A 24,021-nucleotide genomic window follows, 5' to 3' on the forward strand; every position below is an offset into this window, starting at 1 on the left:
GCCTGCATTCCGTGTTCCCCGATGTCTGTGCTCGCATTGCGCCGCATGTGGGCACCCAGCTCCCCGAGTGAGCCCGCCCACCCCGAAGCAGCCACCTGGCCTCGGCCTTTCCCTGCCCCCCTCCTGGTTTTCTCTGCGTTTGCCCCGTATGCTGCATGGAGACTTTGTCCCAGGGCAGCCAGCGAGTCCGCCGAGACGGGGGATGGTGACGTCCTGCCCTGAGGCCTGCAGGCTCGGTGGCGATGTCCATAGCCAAGGGTAGGGAGGCAGAGAACAGGCCAAGCGTGTGTATATGTGTCAGTCAGTCCCCCACCCCACTCTAACCACTAGCCTCCACTCCACTCCCACAGCCGGGGATAGAACCCAGGAGTCCTGGCTCCCAGCCTCCCCCAACCCCAGCCCAATCGGAGCTGTTTTGGTGGGTAGTCACAGCTGGGAGATGGGGGAGGGAGCCCTGACAGCTGGGGGGCCAGTGCCAGCATCTGTCTTCCCTGATTAGGCTCCATGGCAGGAAGCAGAGGACACCAGCTGGTGGGGCCATGCTCATCTCGGCTCAGCCCAGGGACAGATTGCAAGAGATTAGCATGAGGGGTATGTGTGTGTGGGGATGTTGGGGGCACATGGGGTCTCACACAGCACTGACCAGGAAGGGTGCTTCCCCTGACTCCCAGCCCCTGTTCTGTATGCCCACTAGGCCTCACTCCCTTCCCTGAGCTGATGATGGACTCCAGGAGTCCTGGCTCCATGCACCCCCCTCCTCTAAGCACCAGCTCCCTTACCAGACCCAGGGAGAGAACCCAGGCGTCCTGGCTCCCAACCCCCCTGCTCTCACCACTGGACCCCACTCCCCTTCCAGAGCGGAGGCTAAGAACCCAGTTGTCCAGATTCCTGACATTCCCTGGCCGTCTCACAAACACATGTTGCCCTGGGGTGTTTGCGTAGAGGATAATAACCTACTATTGTGACACACCCCCTCCCAAGCTCATGAGACAGGAGTCTGTGCTGGAGTTCTAGAGGCTCAAACCTAGCTGACAAGGGGCTGTAGCCAAATGCATAGGAGGGGGCAGAGTTAAGGTGAAATAGACGTCCTTAACGCCCGGACTTTGCCCCCCTTCAGGGTGTATGCAGGAGAAAGAGCTGGAGGTCCCTCATCGATTCACTGGTGGTCCCTGGAAATGTGCTGGTTACTGCCCCCCCAACCCTCCGAATCTGGTTGCCAGGGGGAGGGAGCTGTCCCCTTGCGTGTGGGAAGCACAGGTCAGAGGCCTGTGGAGATTTTGCTCCTTCCCCGGTGATGCCACCTTATGCAAATCACCCCAGCTCCTTTGCAGAGGGGAGCCACCCAGCGTGTTTTTTGTGGGGGCCCCGATGGGGACATGGATCATGGCTGCCCCTGGGGGGCGCTACCGAGCCCTTGCAGCCTGAAGAATGGGGGTCCAGGAATGGGGGGAGTGCACAGAGCTCCCTGCATGGAGGGAGGGGGTGGGGGAGCTGCAGGGTGCCCCCCTGTACCCTGCACGGGCACCTCCCCCAGGTACCCTGTGCCTGCAGCCTGCTCTGGGGCTCCCCTACCAGGACCCCCCTCCCCATGCTCCTCTCTGCTGCCCCCACCCCAGTGGCGCCCCCTACCTGTAGACCATGGCGGTGCGGTTGCTCTGCAGCTTCTCTGCCGGCAGCCCGGCCTCCAGCAGGTAGCTCTCCAGCCGCCTGCCCTCCAGCAGCCGCCGCGTCGCCTCCAGCAGCTGGCCCGGGGTGAGAGCCGGGTCCCGGCCCGCCACGCTCCCGCCCTGGCTGCGCCGCCGCCTGCCCTCGTCCCGCCCGCCTTTGCCCTTCTTGGCGGTCGGCAGCCCGTACAGCTCGTCCACGCTCAGCTTGGCCCCCGCCGCGCCGCGCCCCGCCGGGCCCGGAGCCCCCCGCGAGGAGCTGGTGAACATGGCCCGGTGCGCCCCGGTCTCCCTGCGCCCTGCGCCTTCTCCTCCGTGCGCCCCGGTCTCGGTGCGCCCTGCCCCTGCGCCGACCCCTGTGCGCCTTCTCCTCGGTGCGCCCCGGTCTCCGTGCGCCTTCTCCTCGGTGCGCCCTGCGCTCCCGACGCCGGGACACTCTCCCCTCTACTCCCGTCCCCGGGCAGCCAGGTGGAGCCGGCTTAGCCGGGCAGCTGCCATGCTGTGCCCCTCTGCCCCCTCCCACCATCTGCCCCCTCCCCATCCTGCCTGTGACCCGTCTCCAGTCCCCTCTCCTTGCGCCCCCTTCCCCGCCCCCTGTCTGCAGCTCATTAACCGGGGTCCCCCTCCCCACGGGGCACTTACCCCTTGCCCTACGCCCCCCGGAGAGCCACTCCCTTGGTGAACCCCCACAGCAGGGGGACCCCGATAGAGTGATCTCCTCTTCCTACCTACTCCACAGACATTTCCCCTCCCCAACCCATGCCCCCACCCCACCCTGGGCTATAGGGACTGTGCCATGTGAACTGGTCTGCCCGATGCCCCTCTCCCAGCCTGGGCATGTCTCTAACCCTCCCACCCTGCCCCCAATGTAGGGGGCATGGACAGACAGGGACCACGGCACCCTTCCCACAGGCAGTGGGTTTTCACCAGCTGTGTTCTCACAAGGACTGGTTCTCACAAGAGCCTGGAGATTTCCCCAAGAGGTTCATGGTTTTCACAAGCAGTTCTCAATTCTCACAAGAGGCCTGTGATTTTCACAAGAGACTAATGATTTTTCATGAGAGGTCCCTGATTTTCACAAGCAGTCCCTGCATCTCACAAGAGGCCTAAGATTTTCACGAGACCAATGATTTTTCACGAAGGGTCCCTAATTTTCCACAGGAGGTCGGTGATTTTTTGGACTGTCTGAGGCACCCAGCTGTAGACACCCTAAGGGGCCGCCCCTTTCCACCAGCACTGGGCAAGCCCCCAAGCCCCTCCCCCCAAAGATGAGTCACCTGCAATCACAAGCATATTGTGAATCTCACCTGTGTGACCCAGTGCTGGGAGCGGGGCTCAGTCCCAGGGACCCTAGGAAGGAGACAAACCCCCTCCCTCTAGGCAGAACCCCCCCTTCTGCAAGGCCAGCCTCCCCGTATCACCATGACTGCAGGTTCCTGGAGTGACCAGATTAGCTAAGCTGCTTAAGGAAACAGGAGGCCAGCAGCCTGGGTTGGCTCCGAGCTGGGGGGAGAGGGTGGGGGGGGCAGGGGCATCTGCCAGGGGAGAGGGGAAAGGCCCCTTACACAATGGGGCGGCGGGGTGAGATCACCCTGCGGTGTCCAGGCATCCCCCACACGGTGGGTTCACCAGAGGAATCACTCTCCAGGAGCCTGACAAGCAGGGGGCAGCTGGGAGCCAGGACTCCTGGGTTCTTTCCTGGCTCTGGGAGGGGAGTGGGGTCGGGTGGTTAGAGCAGGGGGGCTGGGAGCCAGGACACCTAGGTTCTCTCCCCGGCGCTGGGAGGCAAGTGGGGGGAGGAAAGTCAGTGACAGGGCATCTGCTTTCTATCCCCACACAGGGCATTTATGGGGGAGCAGGGTACCCAGGACTCATCCCTTGCTTGCCAGCTCCATGCCCACAGCTCCAGCTCCGGGAGCGGGTGCCATGCCAGGCTGACCCCCAGTCTCCGAAGGGTTAATGCAGCCGGCCCAGCTGCTGACGGCGCTGCTCAGATCCCGGTATTTGGGGCTGTCAGGGAATTAAACCACGGGCATTGTGCAAAAAACTAATGCCCAAAGCGCCACCTGGCACCGGATTACCCCCCCCCCCCCATGGCAGCACAGCTCCGCTCATGCTGGGTGCCCTCTGGAGACCAGCAATGCAGCCCACAGAGCCAGGGAGGGGCCCCAGGAGTCCTGGCTCCCAGCCCCCCACTCTAACCCCTAGACCCCCACTCAGACTCAATTTCCTTCTGTGTTTTGCATTGCTACCCCATGGAAGGGGCGGGGGGGGGAAGAATTATGCCTGTTTCGGGGCAGGTGCGGCTGTCCCCTTGGGGTCGGGCCACGGCTCGTTCAGGCAGGGCTTGTGAGCCCCCCCCCCCCCCCCCCCCGTCAATGCAGCCTGCAGCCAGACGGCGGGCTAACTCCGACAACTCACCACTTGCTCCCTCGCCAGTGGGACGCTCCGGCCTGCAGCAGCGGCCCCGGGGAGCCCACGCACAACCACGGCCGCCCTCCCAGCCTGTCACATGCTGAGTACAGGGGCACCCCTCCCCGCAATTCTGCCCCCTCCTCTGTCCAGGACTCCTGGGTTCCGCACAGGTGGGAACCAGCTGCAGCCCTTCCCCGGCGCTGGTACCCGAGCGCCCCGGCAGGGGATTAGAGGAATTATCTCCGGCAGACATTTCCCCGCACGGGCAGCATGTGCTGCCCTTTAGCACCAGGTGCCGCATGGCGCCCCCTTCTGCCCACGCTGCTCCTGGGCCTGCCCCCAGCAAATACAGGGTTAACGGGGAAATCCCCCCCTCTCCCCAGCATGACCTAGGAGCTGGCACCCCCTAGAAGGGACAGACCCCAATCTCCCTGAGCCAGCCAGTCCCAGCCCTGGGGCCGGATGCGAGCCGGTGCCCTCTAGAGGGGACAGACCCCCATCCCCCTGAGCCAGCCAGTCCCTGCCATGGGGCCGGCTGTGAACCGGCGCCCCCTAGAGGGGAAAGGGCCCAAGGCAAAACACTTGCTGGCTGTGCTGATCCCCCCCTCTGTCCAGCAGCAGTGGGTGCCCCCCGCCCCCAATTGCCGGACACGAGCCGGCGCCCTAGGGCGTTCAGCCTGCCTACGGCTGCGCCCTTTCCCCACGCCAGCTTCCCGGAGGGCCGGAGGCGCCGGCAGTGAAGGGAAGGCTGCTGGAATGGGAGAGCAACATTTTAATTCACCAAGGAGCCTCCACCATAGAACTGGGATCTGCCCAGTGCCACCGGGACAACCCCAGCGCCCGCCCAGCGCCACCGAGACAACCCCAGCGCCCGCCCAGCTCATGGACGGTCTGAACACGCACACTAATGCTGCACTGAACAGGAGAAGCGCATCCCGCTTGGCAAAGGGCTGGGAGCCAGGATTCCTGGGTTCTCTCCCCAGCACTGGGAGGGGAGTGGGGGCTAGCAGTTAGAGTAGGGGGGTGCTGGGAGCCAGGACTCCTGGGTTCTCTCCCCAGCACTGGGAGGGGAGTGGGGGCTTGTGGGTTAGAGCAGGGGTGCTGGGACCCAGGACTCCTGGGCTCTGTCCCCACCGCTGGGGTGTGGTCTAGGGGGCTAGAGTGGGGAGAGGGGCTGGTAGCCAGGACTCCTGGGTTCTATTCCTATGGCTGGATGGGGTCTAGAGCAGAGGAGGATGAAAGTCAGGAAGCCTCACTCCTGACCTCCTGCTCTAATCCACTAGATCCCCTCTCAGAGACAGAGCCCAGGAGTCCTGGCTCCCAGCCCGCACATCCCTGCTCTATTCACTAGACCTCACTCCCCTCCCACACCGAGCGACCCCACCCAGCTAGTTCCCAGGGTGGGGAACGGGTGCACCAGCCTGCAGGGAATTGTGGGATGCGGGCTCACCCAGAGGGCCAGGCCATCTGATCTGTGAAGGGGGTGGGAGGGTGGGGCTGAGCTGGGGGCAGCCCCCATGTCTTGTCCTTTGGGCTGGGTGCTGTGCAGGCCGTGGGGCTGTGGTTTGCCTGGTAGAGAGGTGTGGCGGGGGCCAGCTGCGGGGGGGGGGGGGGGGGCTCAGCCGGCCCGAGCCGAGAAGAAGGGCAGGCCACGGATGAAGCTGTCCAGCTTGGCTCGGAAAAGCTCGCTCTGGATGGGTTCGCTCATGCTGCACAGTGGGTTCTTCACCACAAACTCCACGTAGATCTGCAGGGGGGTGGGGGAGAGCGAGCATGTGGGGTGGGAAGAGAACCCAGGAGTTCTGGATCCACCCCCCCCCCCCACTCTCCCCCACCAGCCCCCACTCTCCTCCCAGAGCCGAGGGGAGCACCCAGGAGTCCTGGTTCCAGCTCTAACCCACCAGCCCCCACTCCCCTCCCAGAGCCGGGGGGAGAACCCAGGAGTCCTGGCTCCCAGCCCCCCTTCTCCTCATGCAGGGCCTAGGTGCCATGGGGCCGGGCCCAGACTCACGTTGCTGTAGATCTGGTGGAGCACGTCTCGGATGTTGCCCACGCCTAGGTCCGTGTTCATGACGACCTTCAGCCCGCTGGGGGTCTCGTAGTAATGCAGCTTGTACTTGCTGGTCTGAAAGGCCAGGAACCCATCCTTCCTGCACCCACGCGGCTAAGGAGTGTGATGGGGCCTGGCCCCCCTAGAGAGACACCCCCCAAAACTCCCCACCCCCAGCTTGGTCCCTGAGCCGATAATGTGGACCGAGAACCTCCCCCACCCCACACAGCCCATTACATGGACAGAGACTCCCCAGTCTCTACACAGCCCCCGGCAGGTGCCCCTGCCCATCCCATGGATTGTGACCCTCCCCAGACCCTATACAGTCCCCTGCTGGGCCCCCCCAGCCCATCACATGCTACGGACCTTCCTCTGGCCCTACACAGCACCTGCCCCCCACTGGAGCCCCACGGCGGGGAGGAAGGATACATGTCGACGGGGCTCATCTTGCCCACGAAGGAGCGCATGGAGAAGAGCATGCCATACATGAGTTTGAACTCCTGGGGGGGGCAGCGAGAGAGAGGGCAGTATGAGACTCCCCCCCTTGCCACAGCAGGGCTGGGGTGGGTAGGAAGACGTGCGCCCTCGCCCCACCGGGGTGGCTGCCGCCATGGCTAGCTAAGGGCCCCCGTGTCTCTCCTGGCACCCCATGGACTCAGCCCCCCAGGATGCAAGGGCCTGGGCCCGGCCGGCAAAGGTGCGGGGAGGGGAGCGGGGTCTCACCTCCTCCTTAGAAATGCCGGCCTGTTTCTTGCGGTGCCACTCGCTGTAGTGCAGGCAGATCCCGTTGCGGTCGAAGAGGTACAGGTTGTGCACCGTCATCTGCGGGGGGGCAAGGGGGCAGGGCACAGGGGGGAAGTGCAAACAAGGGGGCAGCGGGGAGAGACCTTAGTTACTGGCGTCATTAATTTCCTTCTGCTTTTCTCCCTCTCCCCTACCGAGGGTGCCCAGATGTCCCGATTTTACAGGGACAGTCCTGATTTTGGGGGCTTTGTCTTGTATAGGCACCTATTGCCCCCCCCGTCCCAACGTTCTACACTTGCTGTCTGGTCACCCTACCCCTTCCCTGCAGCCCCGCCCAAGCCCCCCACATTGAGCCCCACCCCACAACCCACCCCAGCCCTGGCCTTTTCACCCCAAACCGCCCCCAGCCCTGCTCCCTAACCCAGCCCTGCTCCCAAACCACCCCCAGCCCCCAAACCGTCCAGCCCTGCCCCCAAACCACCCACCAGTCCTGCCCCCAAACCACCCCCAGCCCCGCCCCCTAACCCAGCCCCCAAACCGTCCAGCCCCGCCCCCAAACCACCCACCAGCCCTGCCCCCTAACCCAGCCCTGCTCCCAAACCATCCCCAGTCCTGCCCCCAAACCACCGCCCAGCCCCGACCCCAAACCATCCCCAGTCCTGCCCCCAAACCACCCACCAGCCCCGCCCCCTAACCCAGTCCTGCCCCCAAACCACCCCCCCAGCCCCGCCCCCTAACCCAGCCCTGCTCCCAAACCATCCCCAGTTCTGCCCCCAAACCACCCACCAGCCCCGCCCCCTAACCATCCCCAGTCCTGCCCCCAAACCGCCCCCCAGCCCCACCCCCTAACGCAGCCCCCAAACCATCCCCAGTCCCGCCCCTAACCGCCCAGCCCCGCCCCCTAACCATCCCCAGCCCCGCCCCCTAACCCAGCCCCCAAACGGCCCAGCCCCGCCCCCTAACCATCCCCAGTCCTGCCCCCAAACCGCCCCCCAGCCCCGCCCCCTAACCCAGCCCCCAAACCGCCCAGCCCCGACCCCAAACCATCCCCAGTCCTGCCCCCAAACCGCCCCCCAGCCCCGCCCCCTAACCCAGCCCCGACCCCAAACCATCCCCAGTCCTGCCCCCAAACCGCCCCCCAGCCCCGCCCCCTAACCCAGCCCCCAAACCGCCCAGCCCCGACCCCAAACCATCCCCAGTCCTGCCCCCAAACCGCCCCCCAGCCCCGCCCCCTAACCCAGCCCCCAAACCGCCCAGCCCCGACCCCAAACCATCCCCAGTCCTGCCCCCAAACCACCCACCAGCCCCGCCCCCTAACCCAGTCCTGCCCCCAAACCACCCCCCCAGCCCCGCCCCCTAACCCAGCCCTGCTCCCAAACCATCCCCAGTTCTGCCCCCAAACCACCCACCAGCCCCGCCCCCTAACCATCCCCAGTCCTGCCCCCAAACCGCCCCCCAGCCCCACCCCCTAACGCAGCCCCCAAACCGCCCAGCCCCGACCCCAAACCATCCCAGTCCTGCCCCCAAACCACCCACCAGCCCCGCCCCCTAACCCAGTCCTGCCCCCAAACCACCCCCCCCAGCCCCGCCCCCCTAACCCAGCCCTGCTCCCAAACCATCCCCAGTTCTGCCCCCAAACCACCCACCAGCCCCGCCCCCTAACCATCCCCAGTCCTGCCCCCAAACCGCCCCCCAGCCCCACCCCCTAACGCAGCCCCCAAACCGCCCAGCCCCGACCCCAAACCATCCCCAGTCCCGACCCCAAACCGCCCACCAGCCCCGCCCCTAACCGCCCAGCCCCGCCCCCTAGCCATCCCCAGCCCCGCCCCCTAACCCAGCCCCCAAACGGCCCAGCCCCGACCCCAAACCATCCCCAGTCCTGCCCCCAAACCGCCCCCCAGCCCCGCCCCCTAACCCAGCCCCCAACCGCCCAGCCCCGCCCCCTAACCATCCCCAGTCCTGCCCCCAAACCGCCCCCCATGCCCGCCCCCTAACCATCCCCAGTCCTGCCCCCAAACCGCCCCCCAGCCCCGCCCCCTAACCCAGCCCCCAAACCGCCCAGCCCCAGCCCCAGCTCCGCACCTTCCGGTTCAACCAACCCCTCCCCCGCCCTTTTCGCCCCAGCCCCTGAACCGGCCCCGCCCTCTCAGACCCCCCCCGTCCCGCACCTCGGCCCGGCCGCTCCGCCGCTGCTGGCCCCGCCCCCGCCGGAGGCTTCTTCCCTTCCGCTTCCGCCCCGCCCGTCGGCCCCTTGCCCCGCACCAAGATGGCGGAGGCCGCCTCGCGCCCAGGTGCCCGGTGGGCGGGGGGCAAGGGAGGGGCGCGCGGGGATGGTGGCGGGGAGTCGGTTGCCGGGGGGGGGAGGAGGCGAGGGAGGGGGCGGGGCTGGGGATGTGGAGGGGCGGGGCTGGCGCGCTGGGGGCGGGGCTGGCGCGCCGCGAGGCAGGGGGCGGGGCTGAAAGAGCAGTTGTGGGGGGTGAGGTTGGGCAGCCCCATGGGGGGGATCTGGGGAGGCTTTTTCTCCATGGGGGAGAAATAGGAGCCCTGTGGGGCTGGGCAGTGACCCTTGTGGGGGCTGGGCTGGGCTGGGCTGGGCGGTGACGTGACCCCTGTGGGAGTGCAGGCGGGGCGGGGCGGGGCGGGGCTGGGCTGGGGGGGGTCACCCATGTGGGGCTGGGGAGTGACCCCTGTGGGGGTGGAGGAGGGGCTGGGCTGGGCTGGGCTGGGGGGTGACCCCTGTGGGGCTGGGCAGTGATCCCTGTGGGGGCTGGGCTGGGGGGTGACCCTTGTGGGGCTGGGCTGGGGGATGACCCTTGTGGGGGTGCAGGAGGGGCTGGGCTGGGGGGATCACCCATGTGGGGCTGGGGAGTGACCCCTGTGGGGGTGGAGGAGGGGCTGGGCTGGGGGGTGACCCCTGTGGGGGCTGGGCTGGGGGGTGACCCTTGTGGGGGTGCAGGAGGGGCTGGGCTGGGGGGATCACCCCTGTGGGGCTGGGGAGTGACCCCTGTGGGGGTGGAGGAGGGGCTGGGCTGGGGGGTGACCCCTGTGGGGGCTGGGCTGGGGGGTGACCCTTGTGGGGGTGCAGGAGGGGCTGGGCTGGGGGGGGTCACCCCTGTGGGGCTGGGGAGTGACCCCTGTGGGGGTGGAGGGGGGGCTGGGCTGGGGGGTGACCCCTGTGGGGGTGCAGGCGGTGACCCTGGGGATAAGGGAATCATGGGGGGATGGGGGAGACCCTGGTGGTGCTGGGGGGCCCCCCCTGACTGCTCTGTGCCCCCACCTCCCTGCAGGGTCCGTGTGGAGCCAGAGCCTGGAGCGCCCCCTGGCGGCAGCTGCCCTGGCGTGAGGGGCCCAGCACCTTCCCCCCACCTTGGGCAGGTGAGAGCTGCTGTCCGCTGGGCCACATAGCAGGGTCCCCCCTTCCTGGGGATTGCCCCACTACTTGACACCCCCCGGGGGGGCTGGAGCGGCCTCTACACCAGCTCCTGCCCCCCGGCTGGGCAAGAGCCACAGGGCCAAGGAACCCCCACCTGCCCAGGGTGATGAGACATTCGGGGGGTCCAATATTGTCAGGACTCCTGGGTTCTCTCCCCAGCTCTGGGCAGGGGTGGGGGCTAGTGGTTAGAGCAGAGGGGGCTGAGAGCCAGGACTCCTGGGTTCTCTCCCCGGCTCTGGCAGGGGAGTGGGGGGGCTAGTCATTAGAATGTTGGGGGGCTTAGAAGCCAGGACTCCTGGGTTCTATCCTGGCTCTGTGTGTGTGTGTGTGTGTGTGTGTGTGTGTGTGAGAGAGAGAGAGCCCCTCTACTGCTCTGAGCTGGGGGGATTCCTGTCCATGTGTGGGGCTATGACTGTCTGCGTGTGTCAGAGTCTCTCTACCCTCTCAGCAGGGGGGATTCCTGGCAGTGAATATGTGTGTGTGTCAGAGCCCCTCTACTGCTCACAACCAAGGGGGATTCCCCAGGCAACAAGCCGGCAGTTCCCAGTCCCTTTGGCTGTGCTCTCCCCCAGTGAGGGCGCGGCCGCCCCATGGCAGAGAAGGGCCCCTGCCCCGGGCTGGACGCCTCCCTGCGCAGCGAGGACCTGCTCAGCGACATGGAGCCGCTGCCCCTCTCGGTCCCAGCTACGCCGGCCCAGCCCTTCGGCTCCGAGGTGACGGCCCAGCTCTACGCCTCCCTGCACCGCAGCCGTCAGGCCGAGCTGGACGCCTGCTCCCAGCTGCAGCCGCCCGACCTGGAGGCCCTGGCCGAGGAGCTGAGCCGCACGCTCTCGGCCGGGGTGGAGGCTAGCGCCCGCAGGAAGGTGAGGAGCGGGGATGTGGGGCGGGGTGGCGGGGCCCGCCGTGGGGCCTGGCAGCGTTGACGGCGGTGTCTGGCTCCTCCAGCAGGGCGGGGAGTCGCGGCATGTGGCCGAGATGGAGACCGTGAGGTCGCGCCTGCGGACCATGCTGCAGGATTCCCGGGAGCTGCCCCCTGGTGAGTGGGGTGGGGGGCACTCTCCCCTGGCAGTCAGAACAGCCGCCCTGCCCCAGAGGTGGCCGCATCTCGGCGAGGGGTCCCTGGATAACCAACCTCCCTGCCCCAGAGGTGGCCGCATCTCAGCAAGGGGTCCCTGTGCAACCTGCCGCCCCGCCCCACCCCAGAGGCGGCCACATCTCAGCACCGGGCGAGGGGGTCTCTGTATAACCAGCTGTCCCTCCCCAGAGGTGGCTGCATCTCAGCGCCGGGCAAGGGGTCCCTGCATGTGCAGTAGGTTGGGGGTGGCTTATAGTTACAAGACTCACTACATTACCTTGGGCCGTCACAGGTTCCCTTTCATTCCCCTCCCGCTCCACAGCCTGGGGGGTTCTCCCCAAGAATCCATTTCGCCCTCTCCAGCCCCCCACTCTTTTTCTCTCCGCTTGCAAAGTGCGGCAGGGCCTGCAGGGGGCACTGTGGCAGCACCCAGCTGTGCCAGGGAGCAGAGGACAGCACAGAGCCGCTGGGTTGGGGTCTGCCCCCGTGGAGCTGCCTGGTCCTTGTGTGTGACAGGGAACAGTGCTGCCCTGCTTGGGCCCTTGGCTAGACCACCAGCCCCCACTCCCCTCCCAGAGTCAGGGAGAGAACCCAGGAGTCCTGGCTCCCAGCCCACCCCTGCCCTAACCCACCAGCCCCCACCCCTCTCCTAGAGCCCAACCTGGAGAGACGGTGTCACAGAGCAGAGGGCCCCTTTCTCCAGCAGGGGGCGCCCTTGGCCTGGGGACGGTGGAGCGGAAGGATGATGACGACTCCTTTGAGAGCGACAGCACCACTGCCCTCCTCGCGTGAGTGCTGGGGGGGGGGCAGGTTAAAGTCAGGCTGTGATTGAGCCGCCCCGCCCCAGAGGTGGCCGCATCTCAGCGCCGGGTGAGGGGTCCCTGTGTAACCAGCCGCCCCGCCCCAGAGGTGGCCGCATCTCGGCGCCGGGCGGGAGGTCCCTGGGTCACCAGCTGCTCCGCCCCAGAGATGGCCACATCTTGGCTCCGGGTGAGGGGTCCTGTATAAGCAGCCGCCCTGGAGGGAGCTGAGGAGAGGGCGGTGGGTGCCGAGCTGTGCCGGCAACTCCGGGAGCCCCCCAATCCCTTTGCCCCGTTTCAGTGCCAGGCCCCTGCAGGAGCTGTCCCCGTCCGGCTCGGTATGTGGCCTGGAGGAGCTGTTTCCCCGCTACGCCAGCCTGCGCATGGGCACACCCCCTGAGCCCGCGCCCGCCACGGAGCCCCTGCTGCTGAAGGAGGCGCTGGCCAAGGAACGGGCCCGCAGGAAGGTGAGGGGCTGGGGGCTGGTCTGGTCTCCCAGAATCCTTTGCGCCCAGCTCCCACAGTGAATGTATTTCCGGGGAGTGGTGTACCCAGTCTGTGTGTACCAGTGGTGTGCACACATGGAGGGGAGGGTGTGTATACGTGTACAGGTGTGTGTGTGTTGATATGTACCTGGGGGAGGGTGTGCCCTGTGTGTGCTGACCTGGTGGGTGTGGAAGGGTGTATACCTGGGGAGGGACGTACCCAGAGTGTGTGTATGTGTGTGTAAATGCGTGCCAGAGGGGTTGTGGGTGTGTACCCAGGCTGGTGGTGGGTGTTTACACGTCCCGGGGCTGGGCGGCTGGGTGTTCCTGGGAGGTATGTATCCAGGGTGGTGGAGGCTGTTTACGCGTACCGGGGCTGGGTGGCTGGGTGTAACTGGGGAGGGGTGTATCCGGGATGGTGTGTGTGTTTATGGGTGCTGGGTGTACCCAGGCTGTGTACCTGTTCTCTGTATGTGTGTGTACTTGGAGTGGTGTGGGGCTGGCTAAGGAGATGGGGTGGGATGCTGGGCTAGATGGGCACATTGGTCTGATCTGGGGTGGGGGGTGGGGTGAGAGGGACCCCCAGCTGGACGGGCCCATTGCTTTCCCCGTGGGGGGCTCAGGATCAGGACTCCTGGGTTCTCCCCCCAGCTCTGGGAGGGGAGTGTGGGGTCTAGTGGTTAGAGGGGGGGGGTGGCTTGGAGCCAGGACTCCTGGGTTCTCTCCATGGCTCTGGGAGAGGACTGGGGTCTGGTGGGTCAGAGCGGTTTGTCTGGGAGCCAGGACTCCTGGGTTCTCTCCCCTGCTCTGGGAGGGGAGTGGGGCCAGTGGTTAGATTGGGGGCGGAGCAGTGGCAGGCTGGGAACCAGGACTCCTGGGTTCTCTCTCAGATCCTTCAGGGGTCCGTGGCTATTCCATGTGTTTCTTTGCTACTCTATGAATCCAGAGGGGATGGATTTAAAGGTCTCCTCGTTAATTTTACAAGCTGTGATTAGATCCCAGGAGTCCTGGCTCTCCCCCCTCCCCCCCGGGGATGGGGAGAGAGGGGTGTTTTGTGGCCCTTGCTACCCTGAAGTGCTGTCTGTGGGGAGCGCTCAGCTGCGTTTGGGCACGTGTCACATGCCCCATACTGCTAGCGGCTTGGGGGATTCCCTGGGCACGGGTGGGTTTGGTGCGGTGGGTCTCAGCTGAGCCGACAGGCTCTGGCTGAGCCTGTGGCATGGCCTGCAGGGGGCTGGGGGGCGACCCCCCTGCCCCGATACTGACCCCTACTTTCCTTGCAGCACTGTGAGCGGCACGTGCAAGGCCTGCAGACCCGAGCCCTGGAGCTGCAGCAGCAGCTGGCCGCAGCCATCTGCGCTGACATGAAGAAGGACAGTATGATCGAGCAGCTGGACAAGGTGAGCAGGGGCTGCGGATCGGGAGTGAGGGGCACTGGCTGGGCTAGCAGGGGCTGTGGGTCAGGAGTGAGGGGCACCCGCAGAGCTGGGGGGAAGCTCAGGTCCGGGCTAGCAGGGGGCTGCGGGTCGGGAGTGAGGGGCATCAGCAGAGCTGGGGGGGCAGGGCTGGGCTAGCAGGGGCTGTGGGGCAGGAGGGAGGGGCACCGGCAGAGCTGGGCGGCAGGGCTGGGCTAGCGGGGGCTGCGGGTCGGGAGTGAGGGGCACCGGCAGGGCCGCACCCAATGGCGCACTCCTTTGCCCTCTCCCCGGCAGACGCTGGCCAAGGTGGTGGAGGGCTGGAACCGGCAGGAGGCAGAGCGGACGGAGCTGCTGCGGGGGCTGCAGGCGGAGAAGGAGGCGGTGCAGCGGGCACTGAGCGAGCAGCGGGAGGTGAGTGGCGGGCGGCGCTGGGAAGCGCTGGTGGCTGAGCCGCCCGCCCAGCGCCACCCTGAGCCCTGGTGCGTCTCCCCCGCAGAGGGTGTCTCAGCTGGAGGCGCGGCTGGAGCAGGCGCTGGAGGACCTGAGCCGGGAGCAGCAGGCGGCGAGACAGCAGCGCGAGGAGGCAGCAGTGCTGGTAAGGATCCCCTGCCCCAGCTGGAGCCCCGTGGCCGGGGGTGCAGAAAGGGGCCCCTGGAGTCGGGCGCCAGAGCCCATGGGGACCGCAGCTCCCAGCATGTCTTGCTCCCCTTAGAGCCGGGTGCCTGAGCCCCTGGAGACCGCAGCTCCCAGCATGCCCTACTCCCTGTAGAGTTGGGCGCCGGAGCCCCCGGGGACCGCAGCTCCCAGCATGCCTTGCTGCCCCTAGAGCCGGGCACCAGAGCCCCCGGGGACCGCAGCTCCCAGCACGCCTTATTGCCCCTAGAGCCGGGTGCCTGAGCCCCTGGGGACCACAGCTCCCAGCATGCCCTACTCCCTGTAGAGCTGGGTGCCAGAGCCCCCAGGGACTGCAGCTCCCAGCATGCCTTGCTGCCCCTAGAGCCGGGCCTGGTGCATGCTGGGGCCAGGTGGCCCCTCTCACCCTTGTGCCCCCCCCCGCAGCAGGAGGAGAAGGCGGGGCTGCTGCGGAGCCTGGAGGCGGAGCGCCAGCGGGGGCGGGGGCTGCAGGCGGAGCGGGAGCAGGGGCAGCGCCAGCTGGAGGCGCTGCGGGCCACGTTGGAGGAGCAGCAGGCGGGCTGGGCGCAGCGGGAGCGCCAGCTGGAGCAGCGTTGCCAGACCCTGCGGGATGAGAGCATTGGACAGCTGGAGCGAGAGAAGGTGAGACACCCCCGCCCCCCGGGAACTGGGAGCCACGCCCTGTGTCCCCCTTCCTTCTGCCCCCCCTCCCTCTGCCCCGCCTGCCGGGCACCCTGCCACTCTGCCCACCCACCCCTGGTGTCTTGTCCTCGCCTGGCGCCCCTTCTCCTCTGCTCCCCTGTTGCCCAGGGAACTCCCCTGATGCCCCTCGCCGGGCCCCCCCCTCTGTGCCACCTGCACTGGGTGACCCCGTCTCCTAGATGCCCAGTTCCATTGCCGCAACCCCCCCCCGGGGCCTCCTCCCTCCTGCCCCCACTGCCTTCTGTGCCCCAAACCCCACCTGTCTCCCCCACACACCTGGGGTCCAGCTCTATCTCCACCCCACCAAACCCTCAGCCCCCTCTGGGGGAGTGGGGGCTGGTGGGTTAGAGAAGGGGGCGCTGGGAGCCGGGACTCCTGGGTTCTTTCCCTGGCTCTGGGAGGGGAGTGGGGGCTAGTGGGTTAGAACGGGGGCAGGGGACTGGGAGCCAGGACTCCTGGGTTCTCTCCCTGGCTCTGGGAGGGGAGTGGGGGCTGGTGGTTAGCACAGGGCAGGCTGGGAGCCCGGACTCCTGGGTTCTTCCCCTTCTGGAGCCGGGCTGCGTGGGGCAGTGGTTAAAGGGGGGCTGGGGGCCAGGACTCCTGGGTTCTCCTCCCGCTGGAGCGGGCAGTGCGGGGCCGTGGTTATGGGGGAACTGGGGGCCAGGACTCCTGGGTTCTCTCCCTTGCTGGAGCCGGGCTGTGCTGGGCAGTGGTTACGGGGGGGCTGGGGGCCAGGACTCCTGGGTTCTCCCCCTGCTGGAGCTGGGCCGCGCGGGGCAGTGGTTACGGGGGTGTCCCGTTGCCAGGCGGCCGTGCAGCGGGAGGCCCAGCGCGCCACAGACGCCCAGCAGGTCCTGGCCTCAGTGCAGGCCGACTCCCAGCGCCTGGAGAGCGAGCTAGAGGCGGCACGGAGCGAGCGGGACGGGCTGCAGATGGAGATCAGCCTGGTGAAGGTACTAGGGGTCTTTCCCCTCCATGGGCTACCAGCTCCCCTCCGGCCCCAGGGCAGGCATTGGCTGGCTCAGGGGGGTGGGAAATGGGGCAGGGGGCCCGTCCCCTCTAGGGGGCGCCGGCTCCCCTCCGGCCCCAGGGCGGGCACTGGCTGGCTCGGAGGGGCGGGGAATGGGGCAGGGGGCCTGTCCCCTCTAGGGGGTGCCGGCTCCCTTCCAGCCCCAGCGTGTGCACTGGCTGGCTCGGGGTCTCCCTGGCTGCCAACCCCCCCTGTGACCCCAGGCGCGGTGCGAGGCCCAGAAGGCGAAGCTGGAGGCGGAGCTGAAGGTGGCGCTGGAGCAGCAGGTGACGGAGCGGCTGGCGCGGGTGCATGAAGACAGCCTGCGCCAGACAGGCGCCATGCGGGAGCAGCACAGGTACCCGCCCGATTCCTCGCCCCACGGCCGCCCCCCAGCTCTCCCTTGGTCCCAGCTCCCCTGCAGGTGGGGGGGCCCCGTGCCTGCTGCTAAGCTCAGCCCCTCCTCCCCCCTGCAGGAAGCAGCTCCTGGAGCTCAGCGGGCACCACGAGCGGGAGTTGGGCAGTCAGCTGGCTCAGTTCCGGGCTGAGCTGGCAGAGCGCGAGGAGCGTCAGCGGCACCTGGTCGAGGACTACGAGCTGAGGTACCGGGGGGTACGGGGGGCTGGTTACCCAGGGACCCCTCACCTGGCGCTGAGATGCGGCCACCTCTGGGGCGGGGCGGCTGGTGACCCGGACCCCTCGCCTGGTGCCGAGATGCGACCACCTCTGGGGCGGGGTGGCTGGTTACCCAGGCCAGGCTGGGCCCATGGGGTGCCCCAGAGTAGAGCCCTGACGCCCCTATTTTCTGCAGGCTGGCCCGGCAAGAGGAGGCGGTGCGGGAGCTGCAGGCCGGGAAGCGGCGGCTGGAAGCCCAGCGAGCTGACATGGTGGCCCGGCTCCAGGCCATGATGCAGTCGCACTGGAATGAGGCCCTGCGCGTGCTGACTGGAGATCCCTCCTCGCAGTCCCCCACCAAGGGCCCCCGCCAGGTGAGTGCCAGGGGGACCCAGGAGTCCTGGCCCCCTGCCTCCCCTGCTCTAACCACTAGCCTCCACTCTCTTCCCAGAGCCAGGGAGAGAACCCAAGAGTTCTCCCCTGCTCTAACCACCAGCCCCCACTTCCCTCCCAGAGCCCCCCCTGCTCTAACCACCAGCTCCCACTTCCCTCCCAGAGCTGGGGAGAACCCAGGAGTCCTGGCTCCTAACCTCCCCCCCCCCCCGCTCTAACCAATAGACCCCACCCCACTCCCAGATTCAGGGAGAGAAACCAGGAGTCTGGGCTCCTGCTTTAACTCATCAGCCTCCCCTCCCAGAGCCGGGGAGAGAACCCAGGAGTCCTGGCTTCCAACCCCACTGCTCTAACCCTCCAGACCCCACTCCCCTCCCAGAGCCAGGGAGAGAACCCAGGAGTCCTGCTCTGATCCCCAACCCTCAGCCTGTGGCCCTCCGGCCGGTCTCTAACCCCCCCATCTCTTTGCTCCCCCAACAGCCTCCCGTCTCCGACGCCGCCTCCCTGTCGGAGCCGGAGCGCCTGGGCCCGCCCCCCAGCCCCGCCCTGCCCGGGAAGCTGGAGAGCTGGCAGGGGGACCCCTGCAGCGGTGCCGGGGATGGCGAAGCGGGGGGCTGGGCCTTCGCCCAAGCAGTGCCCCTGCAGCCCATCACCCAGCGCAGCTCCCTGCCGGCGGCGCGGGGCCCCGAGCGCTTCCTGCCCCTGGTGCCCAGCGGGTACGTCTCCTCCGAGCTGGCACAGCTCCTGAACCAGAGCCTCCGGAGCCAGCCGGGCTTCCAGCCGCTGGAGCCTCAGCTTGATGACTCCGCCGGGCCAGGTATGGAGCCGGGGGGCGCCCCCCAGCCCGCCGCCAGCTCCTGGGAAGCGCCACCGGTGCCCCAGCTGGGCTGGGGGGGCTGGTAGCGGCTCCCCCTGGCCTCCCTCGCCCAGCCACTGGCTGAGATGCACCTAGCTCTGGGGTGGAGCGCAGGGCTGTTGGTGCAGGGATCCCTTGCTCAGCATGAGAGGGGTCCCCCCACCCTGTGCCACAGTGCCCCCTAGTGTCACTGTGGGGCCAGCCCTGCCTGCCAGGGGAGAGCGCCCCCTGCTCTGCTCCCTGTCCCACAGTGCCCCCTAGCGCCGCCCTGGGGCCAGCCCTGCCTATGAGGGGAGAGCGCCCCCTGCTGAGCCCCCAGCCCCGCTCCCTGCCCCACAGCACCCACTAGTGCCGCCCTGAGGCCAGCCCTGCCTGCCAGGGGAGAATGCCCTCTGCTGAGCCCCTCGCCCCGCTCCCTGCCCCACAGCGCCCCCTAGTGCTGCTCCGGGGCATTGGGGCTGGCACCTGAGGTTGCGGGGGGGCACTGGGTTGTGCTGCTGTGACCCCTTCTTCCTGCCCAGGGCTGAGCTTGCACCCTCCTCACCTGGCGGAGCACCCGTACCTCGAGGACGAGGGGGGGCCCAGCGATGGCGAGACCCCCCCGAACAGCAGCCTGGAGAGTGGGGGGCAGGTTCCCCCCGGCCAGCTGCACTCGGAGCTTCAGTACTATATGGCACTGGTAGGAGGCTGGCTGTGGGGGGTTCTGGCCAGGGAGGGGTGGGCAGAGCCGGGGGGTGGGGCTGGGGGCCAGCTGTGTGTGTGGGGGGTCAGGTGGGGGTACCTGGCTGCTCACTTCTTCCCCCGCCCCCGTCTTTCTCTTAGCTGCTGGATCAGATGCCGAGTGACCCCCGCAGTCAGGAGAGGCTGGGGGCTGTGAGCCCCCCCCCGCCCCACGGGCCAGGCCCAGCCCCACGGCCAGCCAGGTAAGGGTGGGGGTGGGGGGTGGGAAGTTCTGCTCATTTAGGGCTGGGGGGGCCAATGGAGATCCTGGCTCAGCCTGCCCCACATGGGAGCCTGCCCCACCTGGTTCCTCCCCCATGCGGGTCCCGCCCCTCCATTGGCTCAGGTAACGTCCCACGAGGGTCCAGCAGCCCAGGGCTGGTCCAGGTCCTGCCCCCCCGTGGTTCCTGCCCCATGCGGAGGCATGGCCCAGCCCCCATGTGACCCCCCCATCTCTGCCTGCAGGCTTGGCCCGGGAGGACCATCCCTCGCTGTGGGAGACGCTCCGGCCCCACGGCCCCCAGCGCGCGCCCCCCACTGCCGCCGCCGTGCAGAAGACCAAGGTGCCGCTCGCCAAAGCCAGCTACGGGCAGCGGAACCTGGAGCCGCCGAGCCCCCCGCAGCGCCCAGCTGGTGAGCCCCCCCGCCCCGATCCTCCCCCATTGTGCCCGGCTGGGGCGTCCTCCTTCCCCAAGGCACCCTACAGCACAGCGCCCCCTGGGGCCAGCCCTGCCTGCCTGGGGAGAGCGCCCCCTGCCGAGCCCCCCGCCCCGCTCCCTGCCCCACAGCACCCCCTAGTGCTGCCCTGAGGCCAGCCCTGCCTGCCCGGGGAGAGCGCCCCCTGCCGAGCCCCCCACCCCACTCCCTGCCCCACAGCGCCCCCTAGTGCTGCCCTGAGGCCAGCTCTGCCTGCCCGGGGAGAGCGCCCCGCCCTGGCTCACCCCGTCTCTCTCGGCAGGGGACGAGAGGGGCATCTTGTCCCCGCGGCAGGTGGCTGAGGTCTCCCACCTGCTGCGGCTGTACCAGGCCAAGGGCCGCGTGGCCCCCTCTTCCGAGGAGCTGTTCGCCTACCTGCGCTCCGGCGACAGCAGCGGGTAAGGCTGGCGCCGCGCCTGCCCCAGGGCCTCCAGGCTCCACCCTGCTCTGAGGGACCCATGGGGGTGGGACATGCACCCCAAGGGCAGCTGGAGAGGACTACAACAGCTCTACCCCGCCTTGCATGCTGGGAGATGTAGTCGTTCACCTGCCCATTGACACAAGGATACGAACCTTGGGATATGGGTCCAGGCGTGGGGGGATTCCCCCCCCACTCCCCTATCAGCTGGGTTTAGGGCTTGGCTGGGGGAAGGCTAGGAGCCAGGACTCCTGGGTTCTATTCTTGGCTTTCAAAGGGGAGACGGGTCAATGGGTTAGAGCAAGGGGGCTGGGAGGCAGGACTCCTGGGTTCTCTCCCCAGCTCTGGGAGGGGAGTGGGGGCTGGTGGTTAGAGCAGGGGGCGGCTGGGAGCCAGGACTCCTGGGTTCTCCTGGCCCAGAGTTCCATTCCTGTCTGTTGCTCCCCAGGCCCGACGTGAAGGGCGACGGGGGCCACGTGAACCCGGCCACCCGGAGGAACCTTGACCCCAGGCTGCCTGAGGCCGGCAGGAGAGAGGTGAGTGCCGGGGGCTGTGGGGGGGATTAGGGGGCAGGGTGCTGTCAGTGTTGGTTGCTGTGGGGGGCTCTGGGGCTGGGCTCTTTGGGTGCTGGGCACAGTGTCGGGGCCGTGAGACTGGGCTCTGTGGGTGATGGGCTCTGGGTGCTGTGGGGATTGCTATGGGGCAGGGTGCTGACGGGCGCTGGGCCCCCTGAGGAGTCGCGCCCTTCCCCCACAGCCTGGGGCTCTGCTGCTGAGGCCCCATTCCCGGCCGCTCACTCTCCCCCCCCCCCTCTCCTGCAGGTGGGTCCCACCCGGCGCCCGTCCAGCGGCCGGCCCGGCCCCGAGAAGACCCACGGCCTTGGCAAGGGCGGGCGGAAGGCGGCCCACCTTGGCCCCCGCGCCGGCAGGGGGGGCGGTGTGTGGAGATGAAGCAGGGTCCCTGTGGGCGTCCTGATGCCTTCACATCCTGCACCCCTGGGTAAAGCACCCCCCGGGCCCAGACACCCCCCCCCGGGCCCAGGGGTCTCCCCGTTCTCACCCCCAGTTCACAGGTTATGTTGCTGCCAGGGTGGCACATGGGGCAGCAGGGCAGGGCTGCCCCCCATCCGCACTGTGTTGCGTTGCTCTAAGTTATTGCCCTCCTGTTGGGGCGCTGTTGGTTAGTTTTCTAAATAAAGAAGAGTTGGTTTTGCATCCGGTGCCGTCACTGGGGGGCCCGGCCTGCCACCTGTTCGCTGCCACGCCTTTCTCTGGGTAGGGCAGGAGCACAGGCCCATCTACCCTGGCATCCTGCCTCCTCCCTGCCGCCCGGCTCAGACCGCGGGCCCATCTACCCTGGCATTCTGCCTCTTCCCTTCTGCTCCGCATCAGCCCATCTACCTCAGCATCCCGCCTCCTGCCTGCCACCCTGCTCGGACCACGGGCCCATCTATCCCGGCCTCCCGCCTCCTCCCTGCTGCCCGGCTCAGACCATGGGCCCATCTACCCTGGCATCCTGCCTGCCACCCGGCTCAGACCACAGGCCCATCTACCCCGGCATCCCGCTTCCTGCCTGCTGCTCTGCATCAGCCCCATGGGCCCATCTACCCCGGCATCCCGCCTCCTCCCTGCCCAGGCCTGAGTAGCAGAGCCTGTGCAGTGATTGGCAGAGCTGGCTTTGTTGGGGAGAGGGCGTCCCCCCACGCCCAGCCCCTCCCCCAGGCTGGGCACTGCCATCTGCTGCCCCCGCCCCCTGGGCGGCGCAGGGCGATCCGGCCGCCGTGATCCACTCTAATCTGCTTTTGTGCAAGCGCGGCTTACACGACCCTGCGGGGCCCCCCAGGGGCACGTCCACACAGGGAGAAAAGACCCGCAGTCGGCCCGGGTCAAGGCCTCCATCTCCCGGGGCTTGGCCTGCGGGGCTAAAAAAAAACTGGCAATTTTTCGGCCCCACGGCCCGGGCCACGTGCAGGTTTCTGTTGTCCCAGTGTGGACGCCCGAGGCCAGAGGCGGGACCTTTGCAACCATCCGACCCATCCCCCAAGTCGCTCCCGGAGCAGACGTGGCCGAAATCCCGCCCCTTGCGGCGTCCCGGTTAATGCCTCTGGCTGGGGAAAACGCCGGTGTCTTTCCGGTGTGAACTCGTCTTCAGCCGCCGGGTCGCGTCGGCCCGTTTGTCTGCTTAGCCGCCATCAACGCCGATTTGGGGGTCCCGGCTTCCCGGAGACCCCCCAGCCCCGGCCTGGAGCGCTGATCCACCTTCTTTGCTCCCGGATGGTTGTGTTTACACGGAGCCGTGTTAAAATGAATCGTTGCTCGGTCAACCGAATGGGTGACCTGGCTTCTTTTATTTCCCGCTCCTGCACCTGTCCGCTGCCAACTTTCTCGGGACCAAATGAGCTGGGACGGGGGCGTCCACCCGGATAATGCCCGTGCCCACCCCGGCGTTCCTTTGCCTTGTGCCGCCGGAGTCGCTGCCGGCAATAGTAGCTTGTTATCCCCTTGGTGGAGGGAGATGGCCAGTGCCAGTCACTCCCCTTCTGCTCCCCGGGCTCTTCCACCAGTCTCTGCCCTCATGTCCCCTCGGTTCCCAGTCCTGCTCCCCTGCCCCCCAGGCTCTGTTCCCCCTGCATCCCCTCTGCCCCCACAGCCCCCCCGCTCACCTGGGCACCCTCGCCCCATGGGAAACCGCGCCTGCCTCGCCTCATGGCCAGGTGTGGGGCTAGTGCCAGGGGCTCCTCCCTGGGGCCGCTCAGCCCACACCCGGGGTCCTCCGAGCTCCCTCCCAGCCAGCTGGGGTCAACACGCCCCCAACTTCCCCCCATTCCCCCTTTCTCTGTCAACAGGGGTGGGTGGTGGAATGGAACAGCCAATCCATGGAGACACCTCTCTCTTCCTCCCTGACACTCCCCGAAACACACAACCCCTCCACCTCACACAACCTCGCACACCTCCTCGCAACCCAATGCACAGACCGCACCGTCCCCCCACAACCTGTCCCATGCATGCCTACCCCCCATCCCTGCTTGTCTCCCCGTACAACAGGTACCCGCACAGTCCCCCCCCCGACCACGCACAGGTACACACCCCATTGTACTCCCTCCATGCACACTCCACAGGCGCATGCACCCTCCCCCTTGCAACACCCCCTAGCTCCCACACCTGGACCCTGCCCCCCCACCCGACGTGCGCACGGACACTAGTTCTCTACGCACGCTAACACACGTGCTCCTACCCACCACTTAGCGTCTCCACACAAACTCTACATGCAACACCCCCCGACATACAACCTCAACTGCCCCCCCACAACCTCCACACAACCTCTATGCGCAACACCCCCTCCGACATACAACCTCAACCTCCACACACACACACAAACTCAACCTCCACACAGTCTCTACACTCAACTCCCCCCGACATACAATCTCTACACGCAACACCCATACAACCTCAACCTACACACACACAATCTATACACACGCACGCGCACACACAACCTGAACCTACGCACTTACTACACACACAACCTCTACACACACACCCATACAACCTCAACCTACACACATGCTACACACACACAACTTCCAGCATAAATCCCAACACACAACCACTATACCCCCACATACAACCTCAACCTTCACACACCCCTACACCTCCCCCACAACCTCCATGCGCAAATCCCAACACACACCCCCAAACACACAAATCCCAACACACAACCTCTACATACACCCTATACCCACACACCCTTCACAGACACACCCACACAATCTCTACACAAACCCCAATACACAACCTCCACACACAAATCCCAACATATAACCTCCGCACATACCCACCCACACACACAAATTCCCTCCTATAGCTCCCATCACCCCTGTGTACCGCCATTGCCC

At 67.3% G+C, this 24,021-nt stretch overlaps 2 protein-coding genes across 2 annotated transcripts; one reads left to right on the forward strand and one right to left on the reverse strand.

Moving 5' to 3' along the window:
- Positions 1-4,836: 4,836 nt before the first annotated feature.
- Positions 4,837-9,162, reverse strand: TRAPPC1 (trafficking protein particle complex subunit 1). The gene is made up of 5 exons (XM_038386316.2): positions 9,042-9,162; positions 6,853-6,951; positions 6,559-6,629; positions 6,091-6,229; positions 4,837-5,826 (listed from the first exon to the last, which is right to left on the reverse strand). Exons 2-5 carry the CDS (start codon positions 6,949-6,951, stop codon positions 5,698-5,700), a joined length of 438 nt encoding a protein of 145 aa, XP_038242244.1. The 5' UTR covers positions 9,042-9,162; the 3' UTR covers positions 4,837-5,697.
- Positions 9,041-21,340, forward strand: CNTROB (centrobin, centriole duplication and spindle assembly protein). The gene is given in 22 exon segments (XM_043503667.1): positions 9,041-9,164; positions 10,161-10,248; positions 10,832-11,169; positions 11,252-11,342; positions 12,088-12,169; positions 12,483-12,648; positions 13,950-14,066; positions 14,379-14,495; positions 14,581-14,679; positions 15,144-15,359; positions 16,226-16,372; positions 16,653-16,786; positions 16,905-17,030; positions 17,240-17,417; positions 17,917-18,253; positions 18,814-18,971; positions 19,115-19,171; positions 19,173-19,215; positions 19,478-19,645; positions 19,971-20,106; positions 20,575-20,662; positions 20,948-21,340. Coding segments are annotated over 20 exon segments (2,862 nt in total). The 5' UTR covers positions 9,041-9,164; positions 10,161-10,248; positions 10,832-10,896; the 3' UTR covers positions 21,077-21,340.
- The last annotated feature ends 2,681 nt before the right edge of the window (positions 21,341-24,021 follow it).

This window comes from Dermochelys coriacea, chromosome 28, assembly GCF_009764565.3.
Source record: "Dermochelys coriacea isolate rDerCor1 chromosome 28, rDerCor1.pri.v4, whole genome shotgun sequence".
Lineage (NCBI taxonomy): Eukaryota > Metazoa > Chordata > Testudines > Dermochelyidae > Dermochelys > Dermochelys coriacea.